Source organism: Charadrius vociferus, unplaced genomic scaffold (genome assembly GCF_000708025.1).
Source record: "Charadrius vociferus isolate BGI_N301 unplaced genomic scaffold, ASM70802v2 scaffold163, whole genome shotgun sequence".
Taxonomy (NCBI): Eukaryota; Metazoa; Chordata; class Aves; order Charadriiformes; family Charadriidae; genus Charadrius; species Charadrius vociferus.
The window spans coordinates 5,350,220-5,373,695 of record NW_009648332.1 but is presented as its reverse complement, the minus strand read 5'-3'; the positions used below and the strand labels follow the sequence as shown (position 1 = coordinate 5,373,695).

At 43.8% G+C, this 23,476-nt stretch overlaps 1 protein-coding gene across 1 annotated transcript in view; it reads right to left on the bottom strand.

Annotated features, from left to right (window-relative positions):
* The window catches only part of TRABD2B (TraB domain containing 2B), a 299,956-nt gene that overhangs the window by 115,665 nt on the left and 160,815 nt on the right, over positions 1 to 23,476 (bottom strand). Inside the window, exons 3-4 of the mRNA XM_009884835.1 lie at positions 20,380 to 20,526; positions 3,136 to 3,310 (exon numbers count right to left, since the gene is read on the bottom strand). Of these exons, the coding sequence (XP_009883137.1) occupies positions 3,136 to 3,310; positions 20,380 to 20,526 (322 nt within the window). The remainder of the gene's footprint in view (positions 1 to 3,135; positions 3,311 to 20,379; positions 20,527 to 23,476) is intronic.

The window sequence follows — 23,476 nt, the reverse complement described above, 5'->3', positions numbered from 1 at the left end:
ATTGTAATTTGCAAAGACATCTGCATCACGTCTCCTGGCTTAGCCAAGCTCATTAAAATAATGCAGCGATAGACACTACTGAACTACCCACCCATGGCACTGAGATCTTAAATCAAGCTGAGGATGGTGCCCCAGCAGAGCAACAGAGGTTCCATTGCTACACGCTGCGGCGCAGAAGCCAGGTGAACCTCCCTACAGAAGCTTCCATAAGGTGAGGCCACTGGAGGAACCTGGTGGGGCTCTACCTCAGGAGGGCTGCTTTCAGGGCAGGACCCTGTCCCCAAACCTCATCGCTCCGGTTATACCTGCGAGTTACAGGAGGCCACCGAGTCCAAATGAATCATTGTGCAGGGCTTGGAAATCCCTCTTACAGCAGCCCAGGTCCATAACATCGCATTTAGTGAAGCTTTTCCAAGGGGCTTGTCTCATAACAGGCTTATTTTCTTATTTAGGAAAATATTTATTGTCCTAATTTTATTTGCCAATACAGTTTTATCCAATTCTTCCCTTCCCAGAAACTACGTTGGAGATTATGAAATTTGGAAACCAACTCATAATATACATATGTAATTAAATTATTATTTATTCATTAGTTCCAATATCCGTAAAATAAACAGTTTAATGCAGAGATCATGCTCAGCATAAGAACAATACCTTTCAGAGTACATTATCCAGAACATGTTCTTACAAATTATTTCCCCTCTAGCATGTCAGTCTTAAATACACAGGATCTTCAATGAAGTCAAATAACTCTTACACTGTTCTGAGAGCAAATGCAGTCCTGCAGTCTCCATCGTGCCTGTCCTAACCAAAGGTGCATTCCTAAAATTTTGCACTTCAGAATCCATGGGGATATGCGAAAGCCTCAACTTTCATCAAAAACACCCTTCAGTTTTATAAAAAGCAAAACCAAACCCTCAAGGTTTTAGAAAACAATCTGAATTCGTGACAGACCAAAGAAAAACCAACCCCTTAACATTCAAGAAATAGATATAAGAATGCAAAATACAAAATGTACCAAAAAAAGCCACTCTTATAATTCAGTGCGTTAAAAAACAACCCAACAAAAACCTTCAGGAGAAAAACTACATTTGAATCATATGAGAAAATGAACTTGCTTGCACTTCGGCCACATAAAAGTTTTGGCATTGAAAAATTAATAAATTTCTCAGTACTTACTGCACGAAGAGAAAAACACCCCAGAGAAGAGAGGGGGAATTAATTGTACTTAAAGTGGGGATGGCCTGCAGGGATGGCCCGCTTCAGTGAGAAAGGCCAAAGGGATGCTGGAACAAAGCACCCAAAACAAAAAGCTTGCCTTGGCGTCTCCCGCGCCCCAGTTTTCAATAAAATCCTGCTGCATGTGTCTGCTCTGTCTCGTTGCAGTTGGTGCTGGGAAAAAGAAATAACCCAGCGACAAAGGAGGTTTTCAACATCGCCAAAACTGGAGAGTAAAGGGCGAAATGGGACTTGCTCTTTACGAGCCAGCTTTCCCAAGCGATGCTGCCCCAGAGTTTCAGGTAGATGCTCTCCAATAGGGATGGGGAATGAAAGCTCAAATCTCCCACAACTTAAGGCACAACTTTCTATGGAAAGCAATGTGTAATTAGTATAATTTTGCTTAATTTCATTTCTGTTATTAGCACATACAAACAGCTGCAGTGGATTGGATCCATGACCCATGTAGTACAGGATGCTGCCTTGAGCCATGGTCTGTAACACATGCCCAGGAGAAGTGTGTACAGAGCAGGGCAAGCGGGCAATGATGCCCAGACTACCCTCCCAGCTCCAGTCTATACTGGCTAAGGGACTTCCAAAACTGGAGACTACATCAAAACCATCATGTTCAATAATCTCTGATAACCCATGGAGTGAGGTTTAAGACAAGCTCTTTGTTATGAATCCCTATCCAATTATGAACCACCATGATGTATGTTCCTACTGTAAAAACAGTTAAGCAGAACTCCTCAGACAGAAACATCAGGCAAGCTTGAGATGAAATAAGCTTGGGAAACTTCAGTCTGGATACACTCAAAAAATAAATACATCAAAATGCACATATCTCTGCTAAACCCTGCAGTCCTTAATCAAAATTCCCACTGAAGTGAGTAGGGAATTGGAAAGGCAAGTTGTTGCCAAAGTTCATAGCGATAGCCATGGGATGAGAAGCAAAGTTCTGTCAAAAATGAGAAATTGTCAAGGAGAGGGAGCAGGAGGAGCAGATCGGTTCTCAGCACAACAATCTCAGGCTGCCTTGAAGTCGAGGGAGCTCAAAGAGCCACTTAAGCTGGTGCTCAGGAGTCTGCTGAACTGGGGCCTGAACAGTTATTATTTATACTCTTATCACACACAAATGTGAATTCCATTGGAAAGGAAAAATAAAATCAAAAAATGGGAGAAAAAGGACAGTAGCATGTACTGTCAGACTCACAGAAATACTATAGACATCTTTGTTTCGCAGACTTCACAGAGAGAATGAAAACAGGCGGAGGGATGCACTGGATTTTTACTTAACGATTTAAAATGCTGGTATTTAGCGACACACGTAACTCATGCGCTTGTTCAAGGTCCAAAGCCAGCCACCCTCTACAGACACACCACCAAAGTAGTTAGGTCACCCATTGAGAAAGTCTAACTGCAGCAACCCCGACGGGTTTGAAACCCCGGGCCAGCACTCCAACCCACGCACACATGCCCATGGCACAGCAAGGTTTGTACTCCCACGGCCGCTGCCATCGGTACCCGGGCTTGCAAATTCAAAGGCACTTCAACCATCTCCTGCACCTGTGGCCACAAACGCAACCATGGTGCAAACGTAACCCAAGCAGCCCACAGGTTGGGCTGAGAAGGGAACAAACACAACAGCGTGAAAAGCGTTAATAGCTTCATATTTCTACAATCTGATGGAAAGCAAAGGAGTGCAGCCGGTCTGCTGCCCGGCTGGACCCAGACCCACCTCTTACACCGACTCACTGCATCTCAGAAGCGGGCTTTGACAAACACACACCTTTCTGCTTCACCAGCAGGTTCCCTAAGAAACCTTCCTGCAGGACCAGAGACAAAATCCTGAAGCATTCAAACCACTTTACTTCCAAATCACGATAACCGAGCAAAACAGAGAAATTCATACCGTACCTGCTCCAAAGGCAAAGAAGAAACTCTTGTCTGCGTTCTCCCTTAAAAGCGCCATCACTCTCTTCCCCATCCTCTCATTCCTCTTGTAGATGAGCTCCTGTCTGAAGTAGCTGTCTATCTCCTGAGCCGTCACCTGCTCGTGGGGTGGGAGCGTGGTGTTGATGAAGTTAGGGACCTGAAATGGAGAGAGGTAGTAGTTCAGGTGACAGTGGTTAAGTAAAACGCAAAACACTGGATGTTTTAATCTAGCTTTATTTAAACCACCTGAGCATCACCACCATAAAAAAACACCCACAAAACAAAACAACAACCCAACACTAGAGGAAAGAAGTTTGTGAGGTTGCTAGCAACTCTACAAAGAAAAAACATATCACCAACCAACATGCTTTTTTTTTTTTTTAAGTGAAACTACTATTTTGCTAAATGAAACTGAAATTAATTTTGAGTTTCCTCTGTTGCTTCAGCAGAATGTAGTTCTAGGCTTTACATTTGGGTGAGTTACTAAAACCTTTACTCTCTGCTTGTTCAACACAGTTCATTGGCTATTTAATACTAGGACAAATCCTGTAATTTGTTCTCAGACTAGGTCACCATGAACTTGAGTAAGCACTGCCAGATTTGGCTTGTATATGCTCTTAATCTAACAGTTAAAAAAGTAGGAAAGGTTAGCAAATCCAGGCACAGGAAGATGTAAATGGGGTAAACCCCTGCATCTTTCTTGCGATGCTATTAGGTCTCACTGGAGAAGACCATGCATTGCAGCACATAAATCCCTGGAACATTCCTGATATTTCCAAGGAGCAAAAGGGATTTCCATAAGACCTGCTCCTTCAGTCCCCATTTTTGTAAGGAGAGGTGTTCATAGGTGCAGAAGAAAGGTGGAAACCCCAAGGACCGTTCAAGTCAGGGCAGCAGAACCAGGAATGAGCCAAGACCCAATATAGCAGACAGACAAGCCAGAAGTTTCTGATTATTAGGACAGGCAACTTGTTTTGACAAGATGAGAGTCCAAGGTCTAACATGAGAGTTCGGGAGCCTACGGGCCCTGCAGTGAGAAGTGCTGTAGGTGGACAGTGTTTGATGACTGCTAACAGGACCCAGGCACCTTCTGTCGATTTTCTGTGCCTCACCACTGGAAAGGAGCTTAAGCTGCAAGATCCAGATTCAGATTTCTGAGTCCCCGGGTACATGTAAAGCTGCCAGGATTTCCAGTGTTAATCTGAGTCGGTGGTAATGCTGTTGCATGCACAGCCCATACGGGGAACATCCCTCACTCACCATGCTGAAATACTTGATGCAAGGACTCTGTTACTTTGGTTAATTCTTTCTCTGGTTTTCTACTATACCAAATTCCTGTACTCATTTTCTAAAACTTGTCTTTAGTCTCCATTTCTCAGCCCACCTCTTACCGTCCCACTTGGCCACATGATTTTATGAGAACAAGTTTTGTTTCTTGCCACCCCCTTCACTCATACTGTCTCTCAGCAAGTCTTATGGAGAGAACTAATTTCCATCTTCCCAGTGGCTCTCCTTAAAACCTTTTCATCGGCGGCCTCACCTACAGCTCTTCTAACATGTCAGGGACAGAATAGCAGAGATTTCTCAGCATGAAGAAGGACAAGTCTAGGCCTTGCTCTGGATTCCCACCAAAGGTTGTACCCAGCTGGGTGACAGCCAGAAATGGGCACCACATCTCCTGAGCTGGGGAATCCCATGTGGTTGGAGTTCATCTGCTGCCAACAACAACCAGCCCTAGCCTGTCGGTCCACGTGGACCAGGTGGACCTTTGATTTTCCACACATTACAACTTCCCAACCTGCTTTGCCAAATCACCGTACTCATGGCGCATCCCTCCTTAAGGGTTCATTTGCATTACCCTGAGTCATTCCTTCCTCTGGGCTTTCCCGCATGGAAAGCTTTCCATCTTGTGAACTCCTCAGAGCGTGCAAGTACTTTGCACCTTGTTCTCAGTTTAGCCGTTTGCCAGCACTCAACAAATAATAAGCCATTAAGCCAGACCCATCGGAGACACCCGGTTCCTGTTAATACACAAGGAAGCTACCTCCACGTCTGGCAAGAACGTGCATTTGTCCCAAGGGGCCGCAGGAGCAGCCTGCTGGCGTCGGAGGGGTAGAATGCTGCTGGCTACGGCAGCAAAGGATGTCGTGGCTTCAGTTCCTGGTGAAGGGCAGGGAGAGATTTTTGTTGTAGGAATAAAGTCTGAGGAACGTGGAGCCATTTTACACTTGCAATGTCCTCTGCAACACAAAGCTGTAAATCAGTTGGTCCACGCAAGTATCAAAAGCCTTTGTATCTCATCTGTACTGAGGCTCTGTGTTTAATGGGTTGATATCGCTGAGCCAGGAGCTTTCGGAGACTGAAATGGAAGGTGAAATTTTTTGGGAACATCCAAAGGCTCAACACCCACATAAGAGAAGTCTCTTCTTCCCTGCTTTTGGCTGAAGGGAAGTGAAGGCTGGGAACTGATGGGACCTGGTCTCCAACCACCTGTGATGCTTTGGGGACAGCAAGGTACAGCATTGCCTGTTGTGAAGACAACCTGCTCTTACAGCAAGCGGGAGCGGCAGTGCCGGGGCATCGAATGGCTTTGTGCATCCCACTGCAGCCAGAGGAAAGCTGTGACACTGGAGGTCTACATGGCTCAAGGACAGAAGTTGTGTTCAGACCTTGAGCAAGATGATCTTTGCCAAGAAGGCATGCATCTTCCTTCAGCTTGTGCAACTCCAGCACTTGCAACCCTACGTCCACATTCAACCCAGGTTGTTTCCCCTCCTTTACCTAACCTAAAATACAGTCCACAAAATGCAGCAATTTACTTGCCTTTTTTTTTTTCTCTCCTTTCTTTCTCTTCTGTGGGAAAGAGGTTGCCAATGGCAAAGAGAGAAATTTAAAACCAAAGAACGGGTTTTGTCAGCATTTCTCATGCTTATCTAAGGAACAAGAGGAAAGCATCACTTCTAGAGGCACATCATCAGCTACAGGTCCTGCTGCACCTTCTGCATTCCTGTATTTCTAATGACTGTTCCATCATTGGCAAAAACAAAACATGCAGTTATGCTCCTGCGTGTGGATGGCAGAGGACAGAAAATAAATGATTGAAGTAAGTATGCCCGTACACAGTAGTGCAACCACACTCTGAGCTACGACACCGGCCCCATTAATCACCTCCGCTCCTCCCTGTATCGCAGATCCTTTCCACAGTCGGTGACATACACCATGCCTGGCTTCAAGAAGGCAGCTGCTCCTGTTGATTTAAGAAACCCTTTGGATTCCTAACCACCAGACAGGGATCGGGAAGTCAAGAAACAGTCGCATGCAATTAGGAAGCTGTTAACTGACGCCAGGATTTAAGGGTTGGAGGGTTTTTTTGAAAAAAGAAAATCTGTTGCTTTAAAGGGATGGGCTAAAGAATGCACCCGAGGGATGCACCTTCCCTCTTCCACTCTATCAAATATTTTTGTTTCCATTCAGTGTAAAAATTAATTTCAACTTTTTAATGATAGGTATTTGTTGTTTTGAACTGACAGTGAGTGGATGAGACATTTGCTGTGCCTGTGCGTTAGGGACTGACCTCCTGATGATAGCTGAATCCTGCTACTAGTATTTAAATGTATAGCGGGGTGGATTATGTGACTATTGAAACACCTTAACTTCTAAATTTGCTGTTCGTCTCGGAGAGCAGCAGTTGGTCAGCAGAAAAACACAGTGCTATCCATCACCTGGGGCACACTCGCTTTGTAGTGGATACATGCAACAAGAGATAAACAGATTCTTTCTGTCCAGTCTCTGTGAGCCATGCAGTTTTCTGAGAGTCCAACCAACTCATACACACACACTCTCTCTCTCCACATATTTCCCCTGAAAATTCAATAATCTATTCAATTCAGAGGTGTTCAGAAGAAAGACTATTTTGTTTGACTGAATCAGCCAGAACTCTTTCTTTTTTCTATTCCCATTTACTTTGGGTTACAGCTCTCCTATGGACAGTATAGATGGATCCCAAACTCAGTCCTTAGGTACACCCTGCTTTTCTTAGTTCAGCTTTTGAGGCATAAGGAAGAGAATATGAGAACAGCAAAGAAGTTAAGTCCCAGTCTTGCAGAAATTTCTTCCCCTCCACACTGCCTGTGTAATTTTACTTGAGTCAGTATCCCTGATGGAATATATGTGTGGGTAAAGCTCTGCACACACGTCCGAGCTCACAGTGCTGTGGGATGCGGGCCATAATTCTTCACCTTTGAAGTCAGTGGGAGCTTTAGGAAGAAGAAAGAGGAAGGATTGTGGAGTGGTTATGACACTACCCTGAAAAAATGGTTCTGCTCCCATGGGCAATACAAATCTCTTGCATGATCACAAGCTTGTCATTTGGGTTTAGACCTTCAAAGAGAACTCAGCACTTAACCTCCACTAAGTATCTTTGAAGCATTTGGCTTTATTCCTCCTGTCTCTCAAAAGTCCATCTGTAAAATGGGGACAGCAAGACTTGGCGACTTGAGAACAGATGTTACACACAAGGCACTGGCTGAATCTAGCTGTTGAAAGACCCAGAGGAAGATCCAAAACCCGAGACGATGCTCAGCGGTAACCTCTCTTCCCACAAATACTTTGTGGAAGGAGGTTGGGATTCTGCTGCAGTCATTAGCATAAGAGCTAACAACATACTTTAGCTTAGAAAAACGCATCAGCCATATCTCAAGATCTATGCTATGCTGTCTGCTTTGTCTATAGAGACAGAAAGAAATGAAAAAAAAAAAAAAAGAAGAGAAAAGCAAATATATTGGTGCAGAGTCTTTTATCACATTTAGGGCTTACTGCCAAAGTTCAGTTGAAAATTCAAACACTGGACTACATTTAAGTACATTTTCTTATTTACTATTTTTTAATATTTGGACAAATTTTCTGGGCAGAGGCCCTGTGCCAGAGTTGCGAATATCTATCTGCAAATAATTTTTTTGGACACATATAAGCACCATCAACTTTGGTTAACATTTTCTTTTTCCTGCTTTGGATCTATTGGCTACAGTGGAACTACTCTAGATTCCGTCCAGTATCAAATCACAATCAGATGTGGAGGAATACTGTTATCGTTCCGACTCCTATACAGTACATTTCCCAATCCTCTGATAACCTTTTCTAGCCTCGTTCTGTTCCAGTGATGCTAGCCTATTTCTGGAATGTGCATTCAAATTGTCAGACTATGTCAATGAAAAAACAGTACTACCAACATTAGAATAAAGGGCTGTGTGCCCTTTCTTGCCTGCGTGCGGGCAGAGGTGGTCTTCAACTATAAGTCTATCCGCAGATGGAGAAGAGGAAGGTAAGACAGGGAAATGGGAAACCAACTCCTGCCATGGAAAACTTTTCCTGCCATCATCTTCCTATGTCTTGGTCGACCCTTTTGCCTTCTGAGACTCCTCTCTCCCACTATGTCCTAATCAGCAGATAACTGATGGCTTTCCAGCCTCACCTCCTGCGCACAGTCCAAACTCCAGACTGCCGCAAGAACAATATCATCACTAATCCTTGCAGGGGAATCTCTTAATAATAAAAATATCTTATTTCTCCTCCTGTCCCCAGAGCGCTCGCAGGCTAAATAGACAAAATAAGAGGAGGCACACCCAGGGTCACAAGGGATGTCTATGGCAAGGCGGAGAGTTGGCCATCAGCTTCCTGAGTTCCAGTCCAGCACCTCAATACAAACCCCATCCATCTTTCCCTGACAGGAGGGCTCAGCCTCCGCGCTAGTAATCCTTATATCCAGTTGTTAGCAGGGAGTTGTTCCCAGATCACGCTGACTGCATTAATTTTTTTCTTAAAACATGATAAAGATTGCGTTCTCTTTATTAGTCTTCTAGTTTATGAGCTTTCCGTGGGCAGAGGCCAGAAGACAAGTACAGGATCATGCTTTGAAGGATTTTCCCTGTACCACGCAGGTCAGGAACTTTTATACGGTTGACAGCACTATGCTGATAAGGATCTCAAGAGCTGACAGCACGGCTTACGGGGGCTGCCAGGGAGCCAAAGCAGCATCCCAAAACCTGCCAGCTCCTCCGACAAACTGAACGGCCCTAAATTCACACCAGCCTTCCTTGGGTCAGAGGCTGACATCTGAGCTCGAGTTATCATTCGTTTATGAAGGGAGGATGCCCTCCCGTTAACCAGCCTTGACAGGGCATTGTGGTTTTTACTGCAGTGCTGCAAAATATACTGCTCTGGACTTGGAAGACACCTGTTTCCCTATGATTTATGGACCCTTCTGGCATCTGGGAGAGCAATATCCACTTACTGCAGCCTCTGATACGAAGGATTCAAATAGTGCAAAGTGAATGGGCTGCGAGAGCAAGCATCTCCACGAGGAGGACGTGGCTGCTGCAGAGATGAATGCTGCTGCCGACTTGACTGGTTTTCCTCCAGGACTCCTGAATTTCCATCCTGACAGAGACCTTCACTGGCCAAGGAAGAGGCGTCTGGTTAATCTGTTTTAGCCTAAAGCTGGCAGCTGCCTAGGAGATGAGCTTCCAGCTTGTTATGGAAAAGGGAAGCCAGGAAGGAGCTTTGCAAAATGTGTCCAGTTCAGGAATGTTGTGATTAACCCATTATGACTTTTTTTTTTTAAGCACCAAAATTTAAAGGAATGTATTAGAAGCCTAAGTGGACTGTAAAAGGAGTCTTTGATCTCCAAGGTAAGTCAGTTCCATCACTCCTTTCCCTTTCCCAGGGAAAACATCTGCCTAAGATGGGACTTGAGAGTATATTACAGGCACATCCAGCACATTTTGGAGGTCATGGTCAGGATAGGTATGTCAATTTGGTAGGTTTTGGGCTGCTAAAATGGTTTAATAGAAGCATACCCTGCAACCAAACTTGGATACAGACTCAGACTGATTTGAAGTCCCCAAAACCTTAAACATATCCCCAGTCTGGGCTCGTCCAGTTTTGTTCCCACCCCTTTGCAGAAAGTGGAGCAGTTTCCCAGGGACAACTCTCACTGCAGCCGGAGGCTTGCAAGTTTTGAGCACATGTCAAAAACCCAGTGGCACTTCTCCCACCCACGCTCGCCCACCACCCATGCTGCCCGGCCACAGCCGTCCCCCTGCCACCGAGCCCTGCGGGAAGCACTGTTGGGGTTTGGACCAACTCAGCATTTCCACAGCAGGAACGGATTTTCCATCATGTCCTTTGGCTTAGCAGGAATCTGCAGTGTCCCAAACCTCTAAAAGTAGGGAACAGCCCAGAAAAACTGCAAGGCAAAGGGACAGCCAGCTCTCCCTCGGTGGAAAGTGCGGTCTTGAGAACCAGTGGCCTAATGGAGACGGGCTTATGAACCCTGAACTATCTTCTGGCTCTGATTCACTGGAACTGGGACGCGTTGCTGCAGTTTCCAGTATTTCTGCTCAGCTTAGTCATGTCTAATCCTCTCTGAGCTGAAGGCTGACAACTCCTTTCACCAGGATGGGCTGCACTGATAAGGTCCCCATTCCCATCCCACAGTGGGGGGGTTCAGGCTCCTGGGACAGCGGCTGAGGTAAGGGTGTCTCACACCGCCATCCCAGCGAGCCCAAACGCTCTTTTCCAACGCGTCGTTTCCTCCACCTGCTTCCTCAGAGGAAAGAGGCATGAGGCTAGCAGCCCCTGGACCCTTTTCCCTGGAAATAGCAATGAAAAGGAGGAGAAGATCCTCCTCTCACAAAACCAATAGTGTAGGGCATCAGAAACTCAATGAAAATATCTGGATGCTTTTTGCTTGAAGGGAAGTGAGGGAGGAAATAAAGTCCAAGAGCACCAGGAAAGCCACTGTAAGAGCACGCAGATTTCTTGGGACCAGCTCTGGGGAGCATCTTCTGGCTTGAGCTCGTCCCTGCACACCCACACTGCTGCTGGGCATCCATATACGTTGCGGATACGTTGCGGTTCACGCCAGCAAGCTTTCTGTAATTGGTCTACCCAATTTAAAGCTGGCCTGGGTACCTCTCAGCACAGTGTGGCAACTTGGGTGTGAAAATGGAGGTCTTTGAAACTGAGTTTCAAATTGGCTAGTTCAGGTCTATGAGCCACCAGAGCATCTAAATTTGCAAACAGAGGAAAATTACAAATAGGAGAAGATGTGGAGGGGGAAAGTGGGCTGAAAGCTAGTGAAGTCTCTATGGGTAGTGCATGATACTTTTAAAAACCAGCTCTGCAGGTGGCACAAAAGCTGTAGGAGTCATTGCTGGCCTGAGTGTAAACTTGCCTGCAAGGCAGGGTGGGCTGCAGCCCCCGGGGCGCCCGGACACCCGGTGTCCCTGCAGCTTCAGCCCCACTGCACCTGCGTGGAGACCCTTCCTGGGAGCCCCAAACCCACCCTGCCATTGCTGTTCTCCCTGGTGGCACCTGGCCAAACGACAGCACTGTGCCCTGCATGGTTCTACCTTGTCCTCCCGCATATTTGGTTAGAAAAAGCATGTTTTTAAAAAAAAAAAAAAAGGGAAAAAAATAAAAGCAGAAAGGCCACAGGGATTGGCTGCGCATCTCACAAACAGCTTGGGGGGCGCTACGTTTATCCCTGTTAAAAAAGACTTTCAACAAATCCCTGAGAAGTCATGACCTCTATGTATGTTTTCTATTTGTTTTTCCACACCAGTTAAATAGTTGCTTTCCAAGCACTCAGAAAAAAACCAGAAAGTACCAGCAACCCCAACCCCTCCCCACCCCAACCCCATCCCTGCTCCCCTTGGTAGCGATGCCAAAATATGCAGCCGGCCTCTCTATCTGAATGAGTGTTTTGATTAAAGAAATCTTAACAAAACACAGCCAGAACAATGATCCCGGCCCCCTTTCTGCAAGCTTCACCCAACTATGCAGTGTATATTTAGGACCAGATTTCAGGGACCTGTTCATTAATTGAATAAGGACAAGCCTGCACTGTACGCAAATCAAGGTTTGGGTTTCAGTGGGGAGGGTAAATCGTAACTACCTAATGATACTCCCGCCCCATTTAAAATCCCTTTAACATCGGGATTTTTTTGAGGCCAGCTTTCACGAGCTTGGAAACATATGGAAAAGTTCAAGTTTTTCTATTTCCCTTCCAAATGCTTTGTTTCCTTTGACAAAGAATAATTTTTTTTTTTCTGTTCTGACACTAAAACCATCACCTATTATATTGCCATGACACCCAAGTAAAGATACTGATCAAAGGGCAAAGCAGGGCAATAAAGTGAAAAAACTGCGGCCAGAAGGTTTGGTTTGGGGGTTGGTTTATTAAAGCATTGCAATTCTTTTTCCAAAGGTATTTTTCATTTTGTCTTCTGTTACACAGTGGGAGAACAGCTGGTCAGTAGCGGGTACAAACTCAGGTTTGGTTGTCTCGAATATATATTGCTCAGGGCTCTTCAATGAGTTTCTTCCCATCCCTGTTTAGTAAGATGTTCGGGAAAGCCTGAATGTTTGTGTGAAGTTTGCAATATAATTTTAACCCAAGGACAAGTGCGAGCCAAAAGATATAGTTTGCAGAATATCACATCACTTAGCATGGAGCAAAAAGCTGGTTAATAACACAACAGCAGGTGGACTGGACGCGGGACCTCCGGAGCCGAGACCACAAGGCAGTGCTGTGTGGAGATGGCCCTGCCCTCCTGTCTGGTCCTAGCAAAACTCCAGGCTACCCCCAGTCCAGCCAGCCTAAGCTTTCTAGTCATGCTGGCATCTGGAACACATGGGAAGATGACTTTTGAACTAATTTTAATTTTTTTTTTTTTTTAAGGTGGGGTTGTTTGAGAGGTCTAGTATAGGATGTAAAGATGCAGAACATCTCAAAGAAAGAATTCAGAAATGGAAGGGGGACCAGTCAGGAGAAAAATAAGGAGTAATTCAGATGAAGACAGTGAAGCAGAGACAAATTAAGTTATTCTTGAAACCAATTTCTTTGCATCTGAGCTGATGGAACGGTACAAGCTTTGACTTTGGGTTTATCAGCAATCATCTCTCTCAGAGGAGAGAAGAGAAGATCCACGTCTGAAGTCACCATCAAAGACCACAAACACCTTACACTGGAGAACCTGACCTACGGTGTTTGCTATTGGGTAATGCACAATAACAATGTCAGGCCAAGATGTGTTGTGTCAAGGAGTACCCAAGAACACAAACTTTTCAGATAATGTCTAACACTAATCCTGCCAAGTCAGTCAGGAAAACCAAACTGCCCCTTCATCCTGCTTTTTCCCCTCCCTGTCATAATGACGTGACAAATACATCTTCTGGATAAAATACAAAGGGAGAAAAAGCATTTTGTACGTTCAACCCACAAGATATTGTTTAAAAACCTAACAAGTCTTTTTCATTTCTCTTGAACAAGTCTTTCCAAGAAACACTTCATAAACCAGCTCTTTAAAAAGAAGGGATAGTAAATGCTTTACAGCAAACATACAGCAATGCACAGAAAGCAGCATGCTGCTACCTTGAACTCCAAATGTTTTTACCAATCACTCCTTCATTCTCGTTCATAGTTTATTCCCTTACTAACGAATACAGGTAGTCAACAATCCTTAAATGTTTTAATGTAAATCAGTTCTTCTCTGTAGGTGAATAAGTTCCTTTTCTAATAACATAGCAGTCTTTGAAAGAAAAGTCTTTGCCTTTAAATGTCTTGTTCCAATTTCTCTCTGACTTTCTCTCGTCTCCCATTGCTTTCTCCATGGAAACTGGAAAGAGGAAGGAAGGAACTTCCAAGGTAAGAAAACTCTAAATGCACACAAGTAATGAAAATTTTCAAGAAGGAACCTATTTTCAAAACCTGTAGCATGAAAATTATCTGGGCATGTTCCAATTTGTTAATAAAAAAATAATCTCTGCAATGTTTTCCCCAGCACTGTCATCAACAAGTAGACTTAACTCTCACAATCTGGATCTGTAACCAATTTTCTGAAACACATAAGCCAAAATATAATATTGCTCCAATCTGGAATCCTGTTCTGACATAATATGAAAATTAGACTCTGAAAATTTTGGCTGCACTTCTGGTTTTCTACTTCCAAACGCTCAAAATGTACCAAGACACAAAGCTGTAACTCAGGTGCGAGTGGAAAGATGGTACAATCCCACAGTGGCAGAACAGGAGCTCTTCTGAACTACAGGAAGGCAACATCTCCAGCAGCGTCCTGTGCTACAGCCCAAAGAAGAGAAGGTGGGAGACGTCCTCTGATTGCTATCGGGGCACAGGTGGCGATGAGCGCACGTGTTGCCAGACACCCGGTCAGCGTCTGGACTGCCATCAATGTCATTTTAAGAAACACTCCTGGAAGCGTTAGCGACCTTTCGCCTGGACCCAGAATGAGAAACTCGTGGGACCGGCACCCTCAGCGCCCGGGACAACCTTGCACTTGCTTCGCTGGAAAGCTTATAATCATTTTCCCTGGAAGAACGAGAGGCTGTGCCAGTTCGCCTGCACTTTGTTACAGCTGAAAACGATAAGATGCTTCCAAAGTGTTGTGTTACAATAGCTGTGCCTTCGGTTTATGGATTTATCTTCTTTTGCCCTAGATAAAACTCCATTCCTTGGACAAATTAGGTCTGCTTGTCATTCAACACTCTATCTAATGGTCTCAGCTGTGTGTTTCTGCAGTTCCTGAAGCTGGGGCATTCCGCAGATAGTTTTCATTGATTTGAGAAGTGAGCCAGAAACACAGTTGTATTTTATCCAGAATGAGAACGGGGCAAGTTAATGTTGTAATTAGAATTATCAGGACCCTTAAATCTTAAACAACAGGTTTAAATGCAGGATGATAACATTTTTAAAGGAGTACATAACACCACCTGGCGATTTATAAACAGCAAGTGGATTGGGAAGCGATGCACTAAACCTTTTCTTCTTTAGTTTAGTGGGGCTGATTACAGACATGGTGTTAGCACATGGATCTCTAACATCGTGTTCTCAGGACCATCCTATGCTTTTCAGAAGGCAACACCCACTGCCCAAACACTGTGTTTCAGCATGAATCCACAGCGTTTTGAACTGCAGACGTAACTCAAGATATGGGTGACATCATTCCAGTAAGTTATACAAAAAGCTCAGCTGTTTCTGAGGGACACAGCTTGAAGAAGGAGGCACAGTGAGCCCTGAGCCCCCTGAGACATACCTGCAGGCTGTGGTGACCGCCAAGCAACTTCATGGCGTAGCTTGCTTTTCGGTGTAGGATGAAGCCAAGACTTCACCTCTCCTGGCACCAAGAAGATCGTTGTACTCGGGCATGCACAGAGCCTGTAATCTGGGTTATTCACTGGCCTAACTTGATTTCTCCCTTTTGGTATCTGGCTGGTGGCTGGGCCCACTGGGACTCATACAAAGCCTGCTGAAGGCGTGGAAATATTCTCCATTATTTCAATGGGCTTTCAATACAGTCTAAAAAACACGCAAAACATAAAGCCTGTCTGGACAAAAGATGCTTTCTAAGTGGCAGGTGTGACTCTTGAATTGTGTTGTTAACCCTAAATGGGACAGGCAAATAACAAATATGCAAGCAGCAGGACTTGGCCAGAAGAAAACCATCTATAAAATAAGCAGTGTAGCTGCATGCTTCTGATACACCAGATCGGCAACAAGAGAGGAGAAACCATCTTCTCCTGGAGAGGAGCCCATCCTAAGGTCAGGAGAATGGCTGAGGACAGAAGAGGAGAAACAGTAGCTGGAGACCACAGGTATAGTTTTTGGGAAGGGTTGAAGGAGAAAAATCTCAGCCTCGGCTTTTCGATTTCCCTCGGAATAAAGTGTACATAGAATTCAAGGAAACAGGGACCCAGCTCATTCCAAGCTGGCAAAGATGAATCTGCTTTACAGAATTGTCCTTGAAAAACTGAACATCTCAAAACCAACCACAGGAAGTAACTGATGCAAGATATCCCTAAACCCAAAACTCTAGACATATCAGTTCAAAATCTTTAAATAAAGACTTTTACATCAGACTTAAGGAACAAAATATCCGATAAATTGTTCTGTACCCTACTTTTTCCTCACCAAAGCTTCAGGTCATTAGGCAATTTCTTAAGTGTCTTAGGTTAGAAAAGTATTCTCTGCAGGTCGATCATTTTCTGATTTTGGACTAACAGATTATTTGAATTTTAACGTATCTGGACATAGCGACCTCAATTCCCTCATGAGAGCGTCAGACAGAATACAGACGTTAAAGCTGCTGATCTAATCCAATGCCTCTTCACTTATAAAGGAGTTTTTTCAAAAGGAGAGAAAGAAACTATGACTTCTTGGAGGGGGAAACGTCTAAAGAAAAAGCAGAAAATACGCCTAGCCTATCTTTAACTTAGAATACTTTCTCTTCAGTATCATTTTGACTCTCTGCCCAGAAACTCCAACGTAAGCCTCTTGATTGCAGAAGTCACAAGAGAATCAAGTGTTTGCAGAAGGCTGTAGAAGCAGGAGAGATGTTTCCTACTCCACTTTTGGGTCATAGTCTAACTGAATAAACTCAGCCCTTAAAATTTTATTAAGTTTAAATAAGGATTTATATGTTTGGAAAAATGGTGCTTGGAAACGAAATTTAAGAAAAAGAGAGAGAGAAAAAGGAATGAAGAATGTAATATAACCACAGGAAAGCAGAGGTGTTTCCCCCTTTCACTGTTCTTAATTAAAATGAAAAAAAAAAAACCAACCCCCAAACCCCTGAAACTGAGAAGGATTTGTTTAGTCCTCCACTGTCATCAGTGCTGATGGTTCTGGGACAGGAAAACGGCAGGGATTTGGGGGCCTGCTCACACCCCCCATATCAAGCACTATACCCTGGCTAAGCTGGGCTTCCCAACCCCAAGCTGGGCAGCATCTCCCTGGGGCAGTCCTGTCCCTGTCCCTGTCCATGTCCCTGTCCCTGGGTGCCAAAGGAGCTGTGCTCTGACCTGTTGCCCAAGCTCTGTGCCTTCAGGCTCAGAAATAACTTTCCTTGCACTTTTCCTCCCAGCACCGTCCCTTCCGTGCAACCCCTGGCACAGTCTCAGCCCCAGGAACTCTGCCCTCTCCTCCCAAACGCCATGGGAGTCAACAAGACTGCAGATTTCCCAAACTCCCTCAGGGAGGCTGAAGAGGCTCAAGAAACTCATCCGTAACACCTCAAGTCAACAGCATTAGCTTTTCCACTTCTGGTCCTTCTTTCTGCTCCAGGATAAGTTTTTCTCTAAAGGCACCTCAGCATCTTGCAGCGGGCTACTGAAGATGCTCCATCTCCTAAGACTCCCACTAAAGGAATTTAGTTACTGCACTTAGACACATACTCCTCGCCATGACCACCCCCACTGTCCCTGCAGCTACGTTAGGCTTTCTCAGCTACTTCCCAGTTCATTACACTGACCTAAACCAACGGCTGTGAACTGAGGCAACTGATGGACAGGTTCACCTTCACTTTGCAGCTCCTGCTAACTTTCAAGGGACAAGCAGGCACTAGTAACCTTATAAACAGCCCCCAAATGAAACCTCAAGGAGTGAGAGTCACAGTCTTCTGCAGGTCTCCATGCCCCCGCTGGATGGAGCTGAATTGCTGGCTTCCACCGCTCACATAAGCATTGAGTCTTACGACTCCATTCCTGATCTTTTGTTCCTTCCTATATGAATTGCATTAATGGTACCAGTTCCAAGGACTTTCCAGACCTCTGAAGAGCTGGGCCCGCAGTTGGATATCATGGAAGAATGGGCAGACCTTCTAAAAACGCTATGACACTCTTGTCTCCCAAGATTGGCACAGGTACCTACCCTGAAGTTTAAGTGACGATACATCTCACTTAGGATATTTATAGTTTTTCTGCACTTGTAGGCCAATCGTTTGTTGTCACCTGATGAGACCTGCACTACGCTCTCAGCACGCAATAAATCCCTGTGCCTACATTTAATGTCTCGAGAGAAAGATCCCATGAGGGATGCTTCATGTGTAATATTTAAGCCAGGCTAATCTAATTTAGTAACCAAGTGGCAAAGCTTCTCTATGGCAGAGAGAGTCTATCATCCTTGCAAAAACCACACAGAATAAACTTTGGAATTACCACAATTGGCAAAAGTTGACCTGAATAGGGAGTTTATTTTAGGTTTTAATTTTCTAGTTTGTTCTGCTTGCAATTAAAAATAAATGGTATAAAGCTGGTTTATAAAAACACTACCAAACAAAAAAAACTCTTTACCCAAATTAAAAACAACAACCACGAGAGGAAAATACTCCACAACATTTAGAGTTCTGCAGGGACTAGTATACATATAGGGATTTTAATTTTCCATGGCCTGTAAGCGTTATAATCTCTATCAACTGTGTGCACTCTGGGACCGTGACTAACACCAGTGCTTGAACTCTGACTGGTTGCTGGCTTCTTTCTTCTTTCTTTACCACTGTTTTTAAACTCACATTTGATCCAACAATTTGCAGGGATAAAGAAGTTTTTGCAGGAGTCCGTTCCTCACCAGTCTAACCCACAGATCTGTTATAGGACATTGTGTCAACAAATCACAGATGTCTGCGAGTCAATGCAACCAGTGTGAACGGCCACAACTTGTCTCAGGGACAAAGGCTTCATTGGTGGAGAAATTACATGGACACAGACTAAAAGACGACACAGGACATTCACATGCCAGGACTGTCTTCATGGTTTCACCTACTCGTAGTCCTTTCTTTGCATTCATGGCAAATATACCACCACATTTGGAGAGTTATTTCTCCAAAATCATGATGTGTTTATCTTGTGTGCTGTGCCTTCACATTGCAGGAATAGTTACAACCATTGACTTCTCCAGGATCCTCTAAAGTCATGAGGTCTCTACCTTTCTGACTCACACAGCCCACCCATCTTTAGAGACGTATTCCTACCCGAGTTGCTTTCTCCCTTTACTTTCCAGTGCAAGGCTGTCCAGAACAAACCGCTCTGACAGCTTTGGTATTATGCAGACTTCTGTTTCAGTACTGCCACGTTAATCACCCCGTTATGTCCTGCTTAGTTGTGCTAAAGCGGTGCTTCACTTTCTAGGGCTGGATTAAGCAGGACTGCAAAGGGGGTTTGTCCCATTCATTACCATCAACAACTCTTTCTGCTGTTTGAAAATGATAACTGAATATGGAAAAAGAGAAGACACAACTATTTGTCCAGAGTTCAGTGACCTCTGATCATCCAAGCTGATGTCTTTCTGCTCCTGTCGAGGGGCAGGGTAGTTCTGTGGTAGGTGACATAGAAGAGCAGCTCCAGCTGCTGCTGAGCGTCTTTTGCATTTCTACCTGGAACTTCTCAGAGGGGCACACAAGACCTCTGGGAAAACACCCGTGTCACGGAGTGTGGCTGGGAGACTGTTGGGGCCCTCCTCGCTTTCCCAGCTGTTCCTCTGAGAAACAAGTGGCCCACAGAGCCCTGTGCAGATCAAGATAGCAACGGCGAGATAAGATGTCTCAGAGAGCTCTGCCTCAATCAACAGACTGAGCTTACTCTCAGTTCTCTCTTGAAGTCACATAGTTATCCTTGACTTGCATTTGCTAATGGTAAACGACTATCATGATTTAATAGACTTTCATTGGCAAAACATATATAATACTGTGTCTGCCAAAGCTTATACAGGTCCATTCCAAGTAAGTCACTGCACCTGAGACAGGAACCTGGGAGCATTTATCAAAAAAGGAGAGGTAAGGGATGACATCCAAAGACCAAGTTTCCATAGAATTAATGGGAAAGGAGAAAGAGGAACCTACGTATTAAATGAGAATCTCAGTTTGCCACGAACTATCAAACTGGTCTAGAAAGCAGATTTCTGCTCCATTGAGAGTTTTTAACAGCATTGGATAACTAAGATAAACAGAGACTGAAGGGCTGCCTGAGACACATACAAAATTATTGAATTATGACATGTTTGAGAAGGTATTTACTTTATAGAGTATTTACATAAGGTTCACTTCCTTTTCATATATAAGCTCAAATATTACAAAGATTCCCCCGCCCTTAATGATGGGACTACATTCAACAGCCTCGCAAACATCCATAACTAACTTTTTTTCCAGCACATTCCTACGAAAGATTTCCAGGCAGTCCCTTCCCCAGAGCACAAGCAATACCAAGGAAACCCCAGTCTCTCACACGGCAAACGAGGCACGTGTGGAAAGAAAACACAGAGCATCAAAAGATAGAGGGGAAAGAGGAGACAGAGTACAAAGCGATGACCGGGACATCGCTATTAAAACCGCTGACTTGATCTCAATTAGCTGTCCCACCTGCAACACTTTTTCTTACCTGAGAAGTGTCATGGTTGAATATGACAGCATTCAGGTCTCCACAGTTATAATGCTTGATGAGATCTTCAGTGGTATACGGGGCCTGCAAACTACCTGCTCGGAGGCTTTCATGTTGGAGCAGAGTTTGGTTTAGAGCAAACAGCACCTGTAGAAATGCACACAAGAAAAACAGGGGAGAAGTTAAAGGCATGAAGAATCAAAGCGGCAAAGCCTCAAGGGCCAAACTTTGAACAAATCTCCTGCACCTGAAGTCTATTGACCCATCCTGGCCCACAGTAACAAGGGCTGATCTTTAGGCATTCCCAACTGGAAGGGGAGTCAGATGCAAGGTCCCTTACTAGCAGAAGACCTTATTATAAGCCCTCTGATATTCCGCATAAAGTATGACTTCACAACACCTATATATTGCTCAGAAGACTACTTGAGTGTCCCCATCCCAAACCTGAAAACACCAACAAAGCAGAAGCACACTTTACTATGTAAATTTAGGTAACAAAAAAAAAAAAAAAATGTCCTTGAAGTTGATATTTTTTTCCTTACATACCAAAAATGCTCCTAGATTTCACAAGAACTACCAGAAATCTTTTTATATGTGTGACTATGCTATATTTTATTTATATCAGTTACTAAACCACCAAGTCTGTGCTTTTCATGTTCAGCTTTCCAAGCACCTTCCGAAGAAACTTGATAAAAAGTAGAGGAATAAATCAGAAGAACAGCAATTAAGACAAGTTTGTCACAAATTACATAAACAAGAAAATGCACTTTTTCTAAAATAATGGGATATGTAGTGACTGCAAATTCAGAGTTCTGAAAAACTATACTTATGCGTCATTTTTCATGAAAAGACTCCCGCATCCCTCAGCCTCACGTTTCACCCCATTTTCAGCTTCTTTCATTTATAACAGCAGTGCCCGACCCATCCCAAAGAATAACCATCACCTCCAAATCTGGGTAAAATAACCCATGCTGAGCTCCAGCCAGGCTGCAGTCTGTGACACAGATTCTTACTTCCCTTAACTTTAAGCAACTGAACCCACTTTAAGAGGTGAACCCCAGAGGAGTTTAAAATTAACAATTTAATTAACAACAACAGTAACAATAACAATTAACAATATTAGGTATTTGCAGGATGGAAGTTCTTATTTAAAATTATGATTTCCATTGAAGTTTATCTGAAGGAAAGGAAAGAGTCAATTGGGTTTACTCCTGCAAAACCTCAGGTATATAACAAATATGATCTGAGATTTAATAATAATAATAATAATAATAATAATAATAATAATAATAATAATTGTATCTCCAGGGCATTAACAGCCTCTTTATACCGGTTACATGCTAACTAGCATACGCAAATTGGTTAAGGAAAAGCAAATGTTATTTTTTAATTTACTTTTAAAAAATATAAAGATGGTCTTTCAACTGAACCTGTTGTACCTCAATTCGGCAATCAGTTCCCCATTAAGATCCAAGCCTAAAAGATTTCCTTGTCCAGATCTAAGGGTTTCTTCAGGCTTTTCTACAAAGAGATCAATCTTTTCCAGCACCACAGTCTGCAGTTAGGCATCTTCCTAACTTAGTTTTTCTCTAATTTAAAAAATCTGCAAAAAACACAGTTTGAAAAATTTCTAACCTTTGAAAGGATCTGAGCTTTTTCTTTTTCCCCTAAGGGCTACAGCTCGAAGAGGAAATGGTTCATCCCAGGATTTCCTGGGGATTCTAAACATTTTGGCTTATAAAAATAAAAGCTTAGAAAAACGTTGACAGGGAAACTGAGAGCAGAGGTTTTCCCAAAATGCTTTTAGTAAAATCCTCCTCATTTTTGATTTGTTAAACAATGGATGTCGCTGGATTTTCGTATATGAAAATATGTATACACACAGGCACACACATATACAAACCACCAACAAACCCCGAGGATAAGACAGTATGTTTTATGATAAAATATTAAGAAGGCAATAAACAAATCCTTATTTTACTCCCAATGCCTTTTTTTTTCTTTTTTGGTTGGTGAGTTTTTTTGTTATTCTGATTTCCTGGGGAAACCAGTCCTGTACATTAATGCTCTGGATCTGTCCGTCTGTCTCCTCCTAATAAATGTGGAACCTATTAGCTGATTTCAGTCACATTTGCAGAAGGTTAGATGTCTTAAAGAAAATTGCCTATATATTCCTTGAATATAAGTGCTAGGCTGCAGAAAAGCCCAGGGTACGAGTTCACTTCTTATAAGACACTGAAGACTCCACATGAGACAGAATGAGTTATTTGGAGTTTACAACAGCAGATGGACCCTCATGCACCAGACCCCACATTTCATTAGTGTCAGGACGTTCATGTCCCTGCTCTCTGCCTCTGAGCAGCTTTGGGACTCAGAGGTGATGCTGGCCACCAGCTGGACTCCAGCACGCCGCCACCGCTGGCGGGGAGCTCATCCCTGGGTTCAAACTACTGCCCGAAAAGCAACTCAAAAACTCTTATTTTAGGAGGGAAGTTAAAATTAGAAACTCAAACACTTGAATACGCTAAAGGAAAACTGCAACCACTTAAATAGCTTTCTAGAGAAGTCTTGCTTAATCAAGCCTTAACCACCATGGCTTTTGGTCGGGCAGCTCAAAACAAACTTAAAGAGAAGCGGGGTCTCCTCGCAGCCGCCTGCTCGTTGGCTGGATTTGTAGACCATTTCCTTCAGAGTCAGGTTAAAGCCATATTAAAACCTGAATTTATTTTTCCTTACTGTTCAGATAATGCCACAAAAACAATGCTGTTTCCTTTCCTTCTCTCTATCTTAATATCAGTGACCCCACGACCTCCAGGCTAAACCTCTATCTGAGTTAAATCTCCCAGAGGTGCCTGAGATTACTGAACAACTGATGACTTCAAAATAAACACACTTAGAGAGACTGCCTATACACAATCCCACCTAATAAATATAGCAGACAGTACTTGTTCTGGGAAGTGATGGGAAGTTATGACTTTGACTCTGGGAAAGTGCATTTTTATTCACGCAATTTACGGTCCTCACATCATCGCGCTTTGAAAGCCATTTTTGCACGGCTGTCTCCGGCCCTTGTTTCCGACTGAGCAACCATGGACAA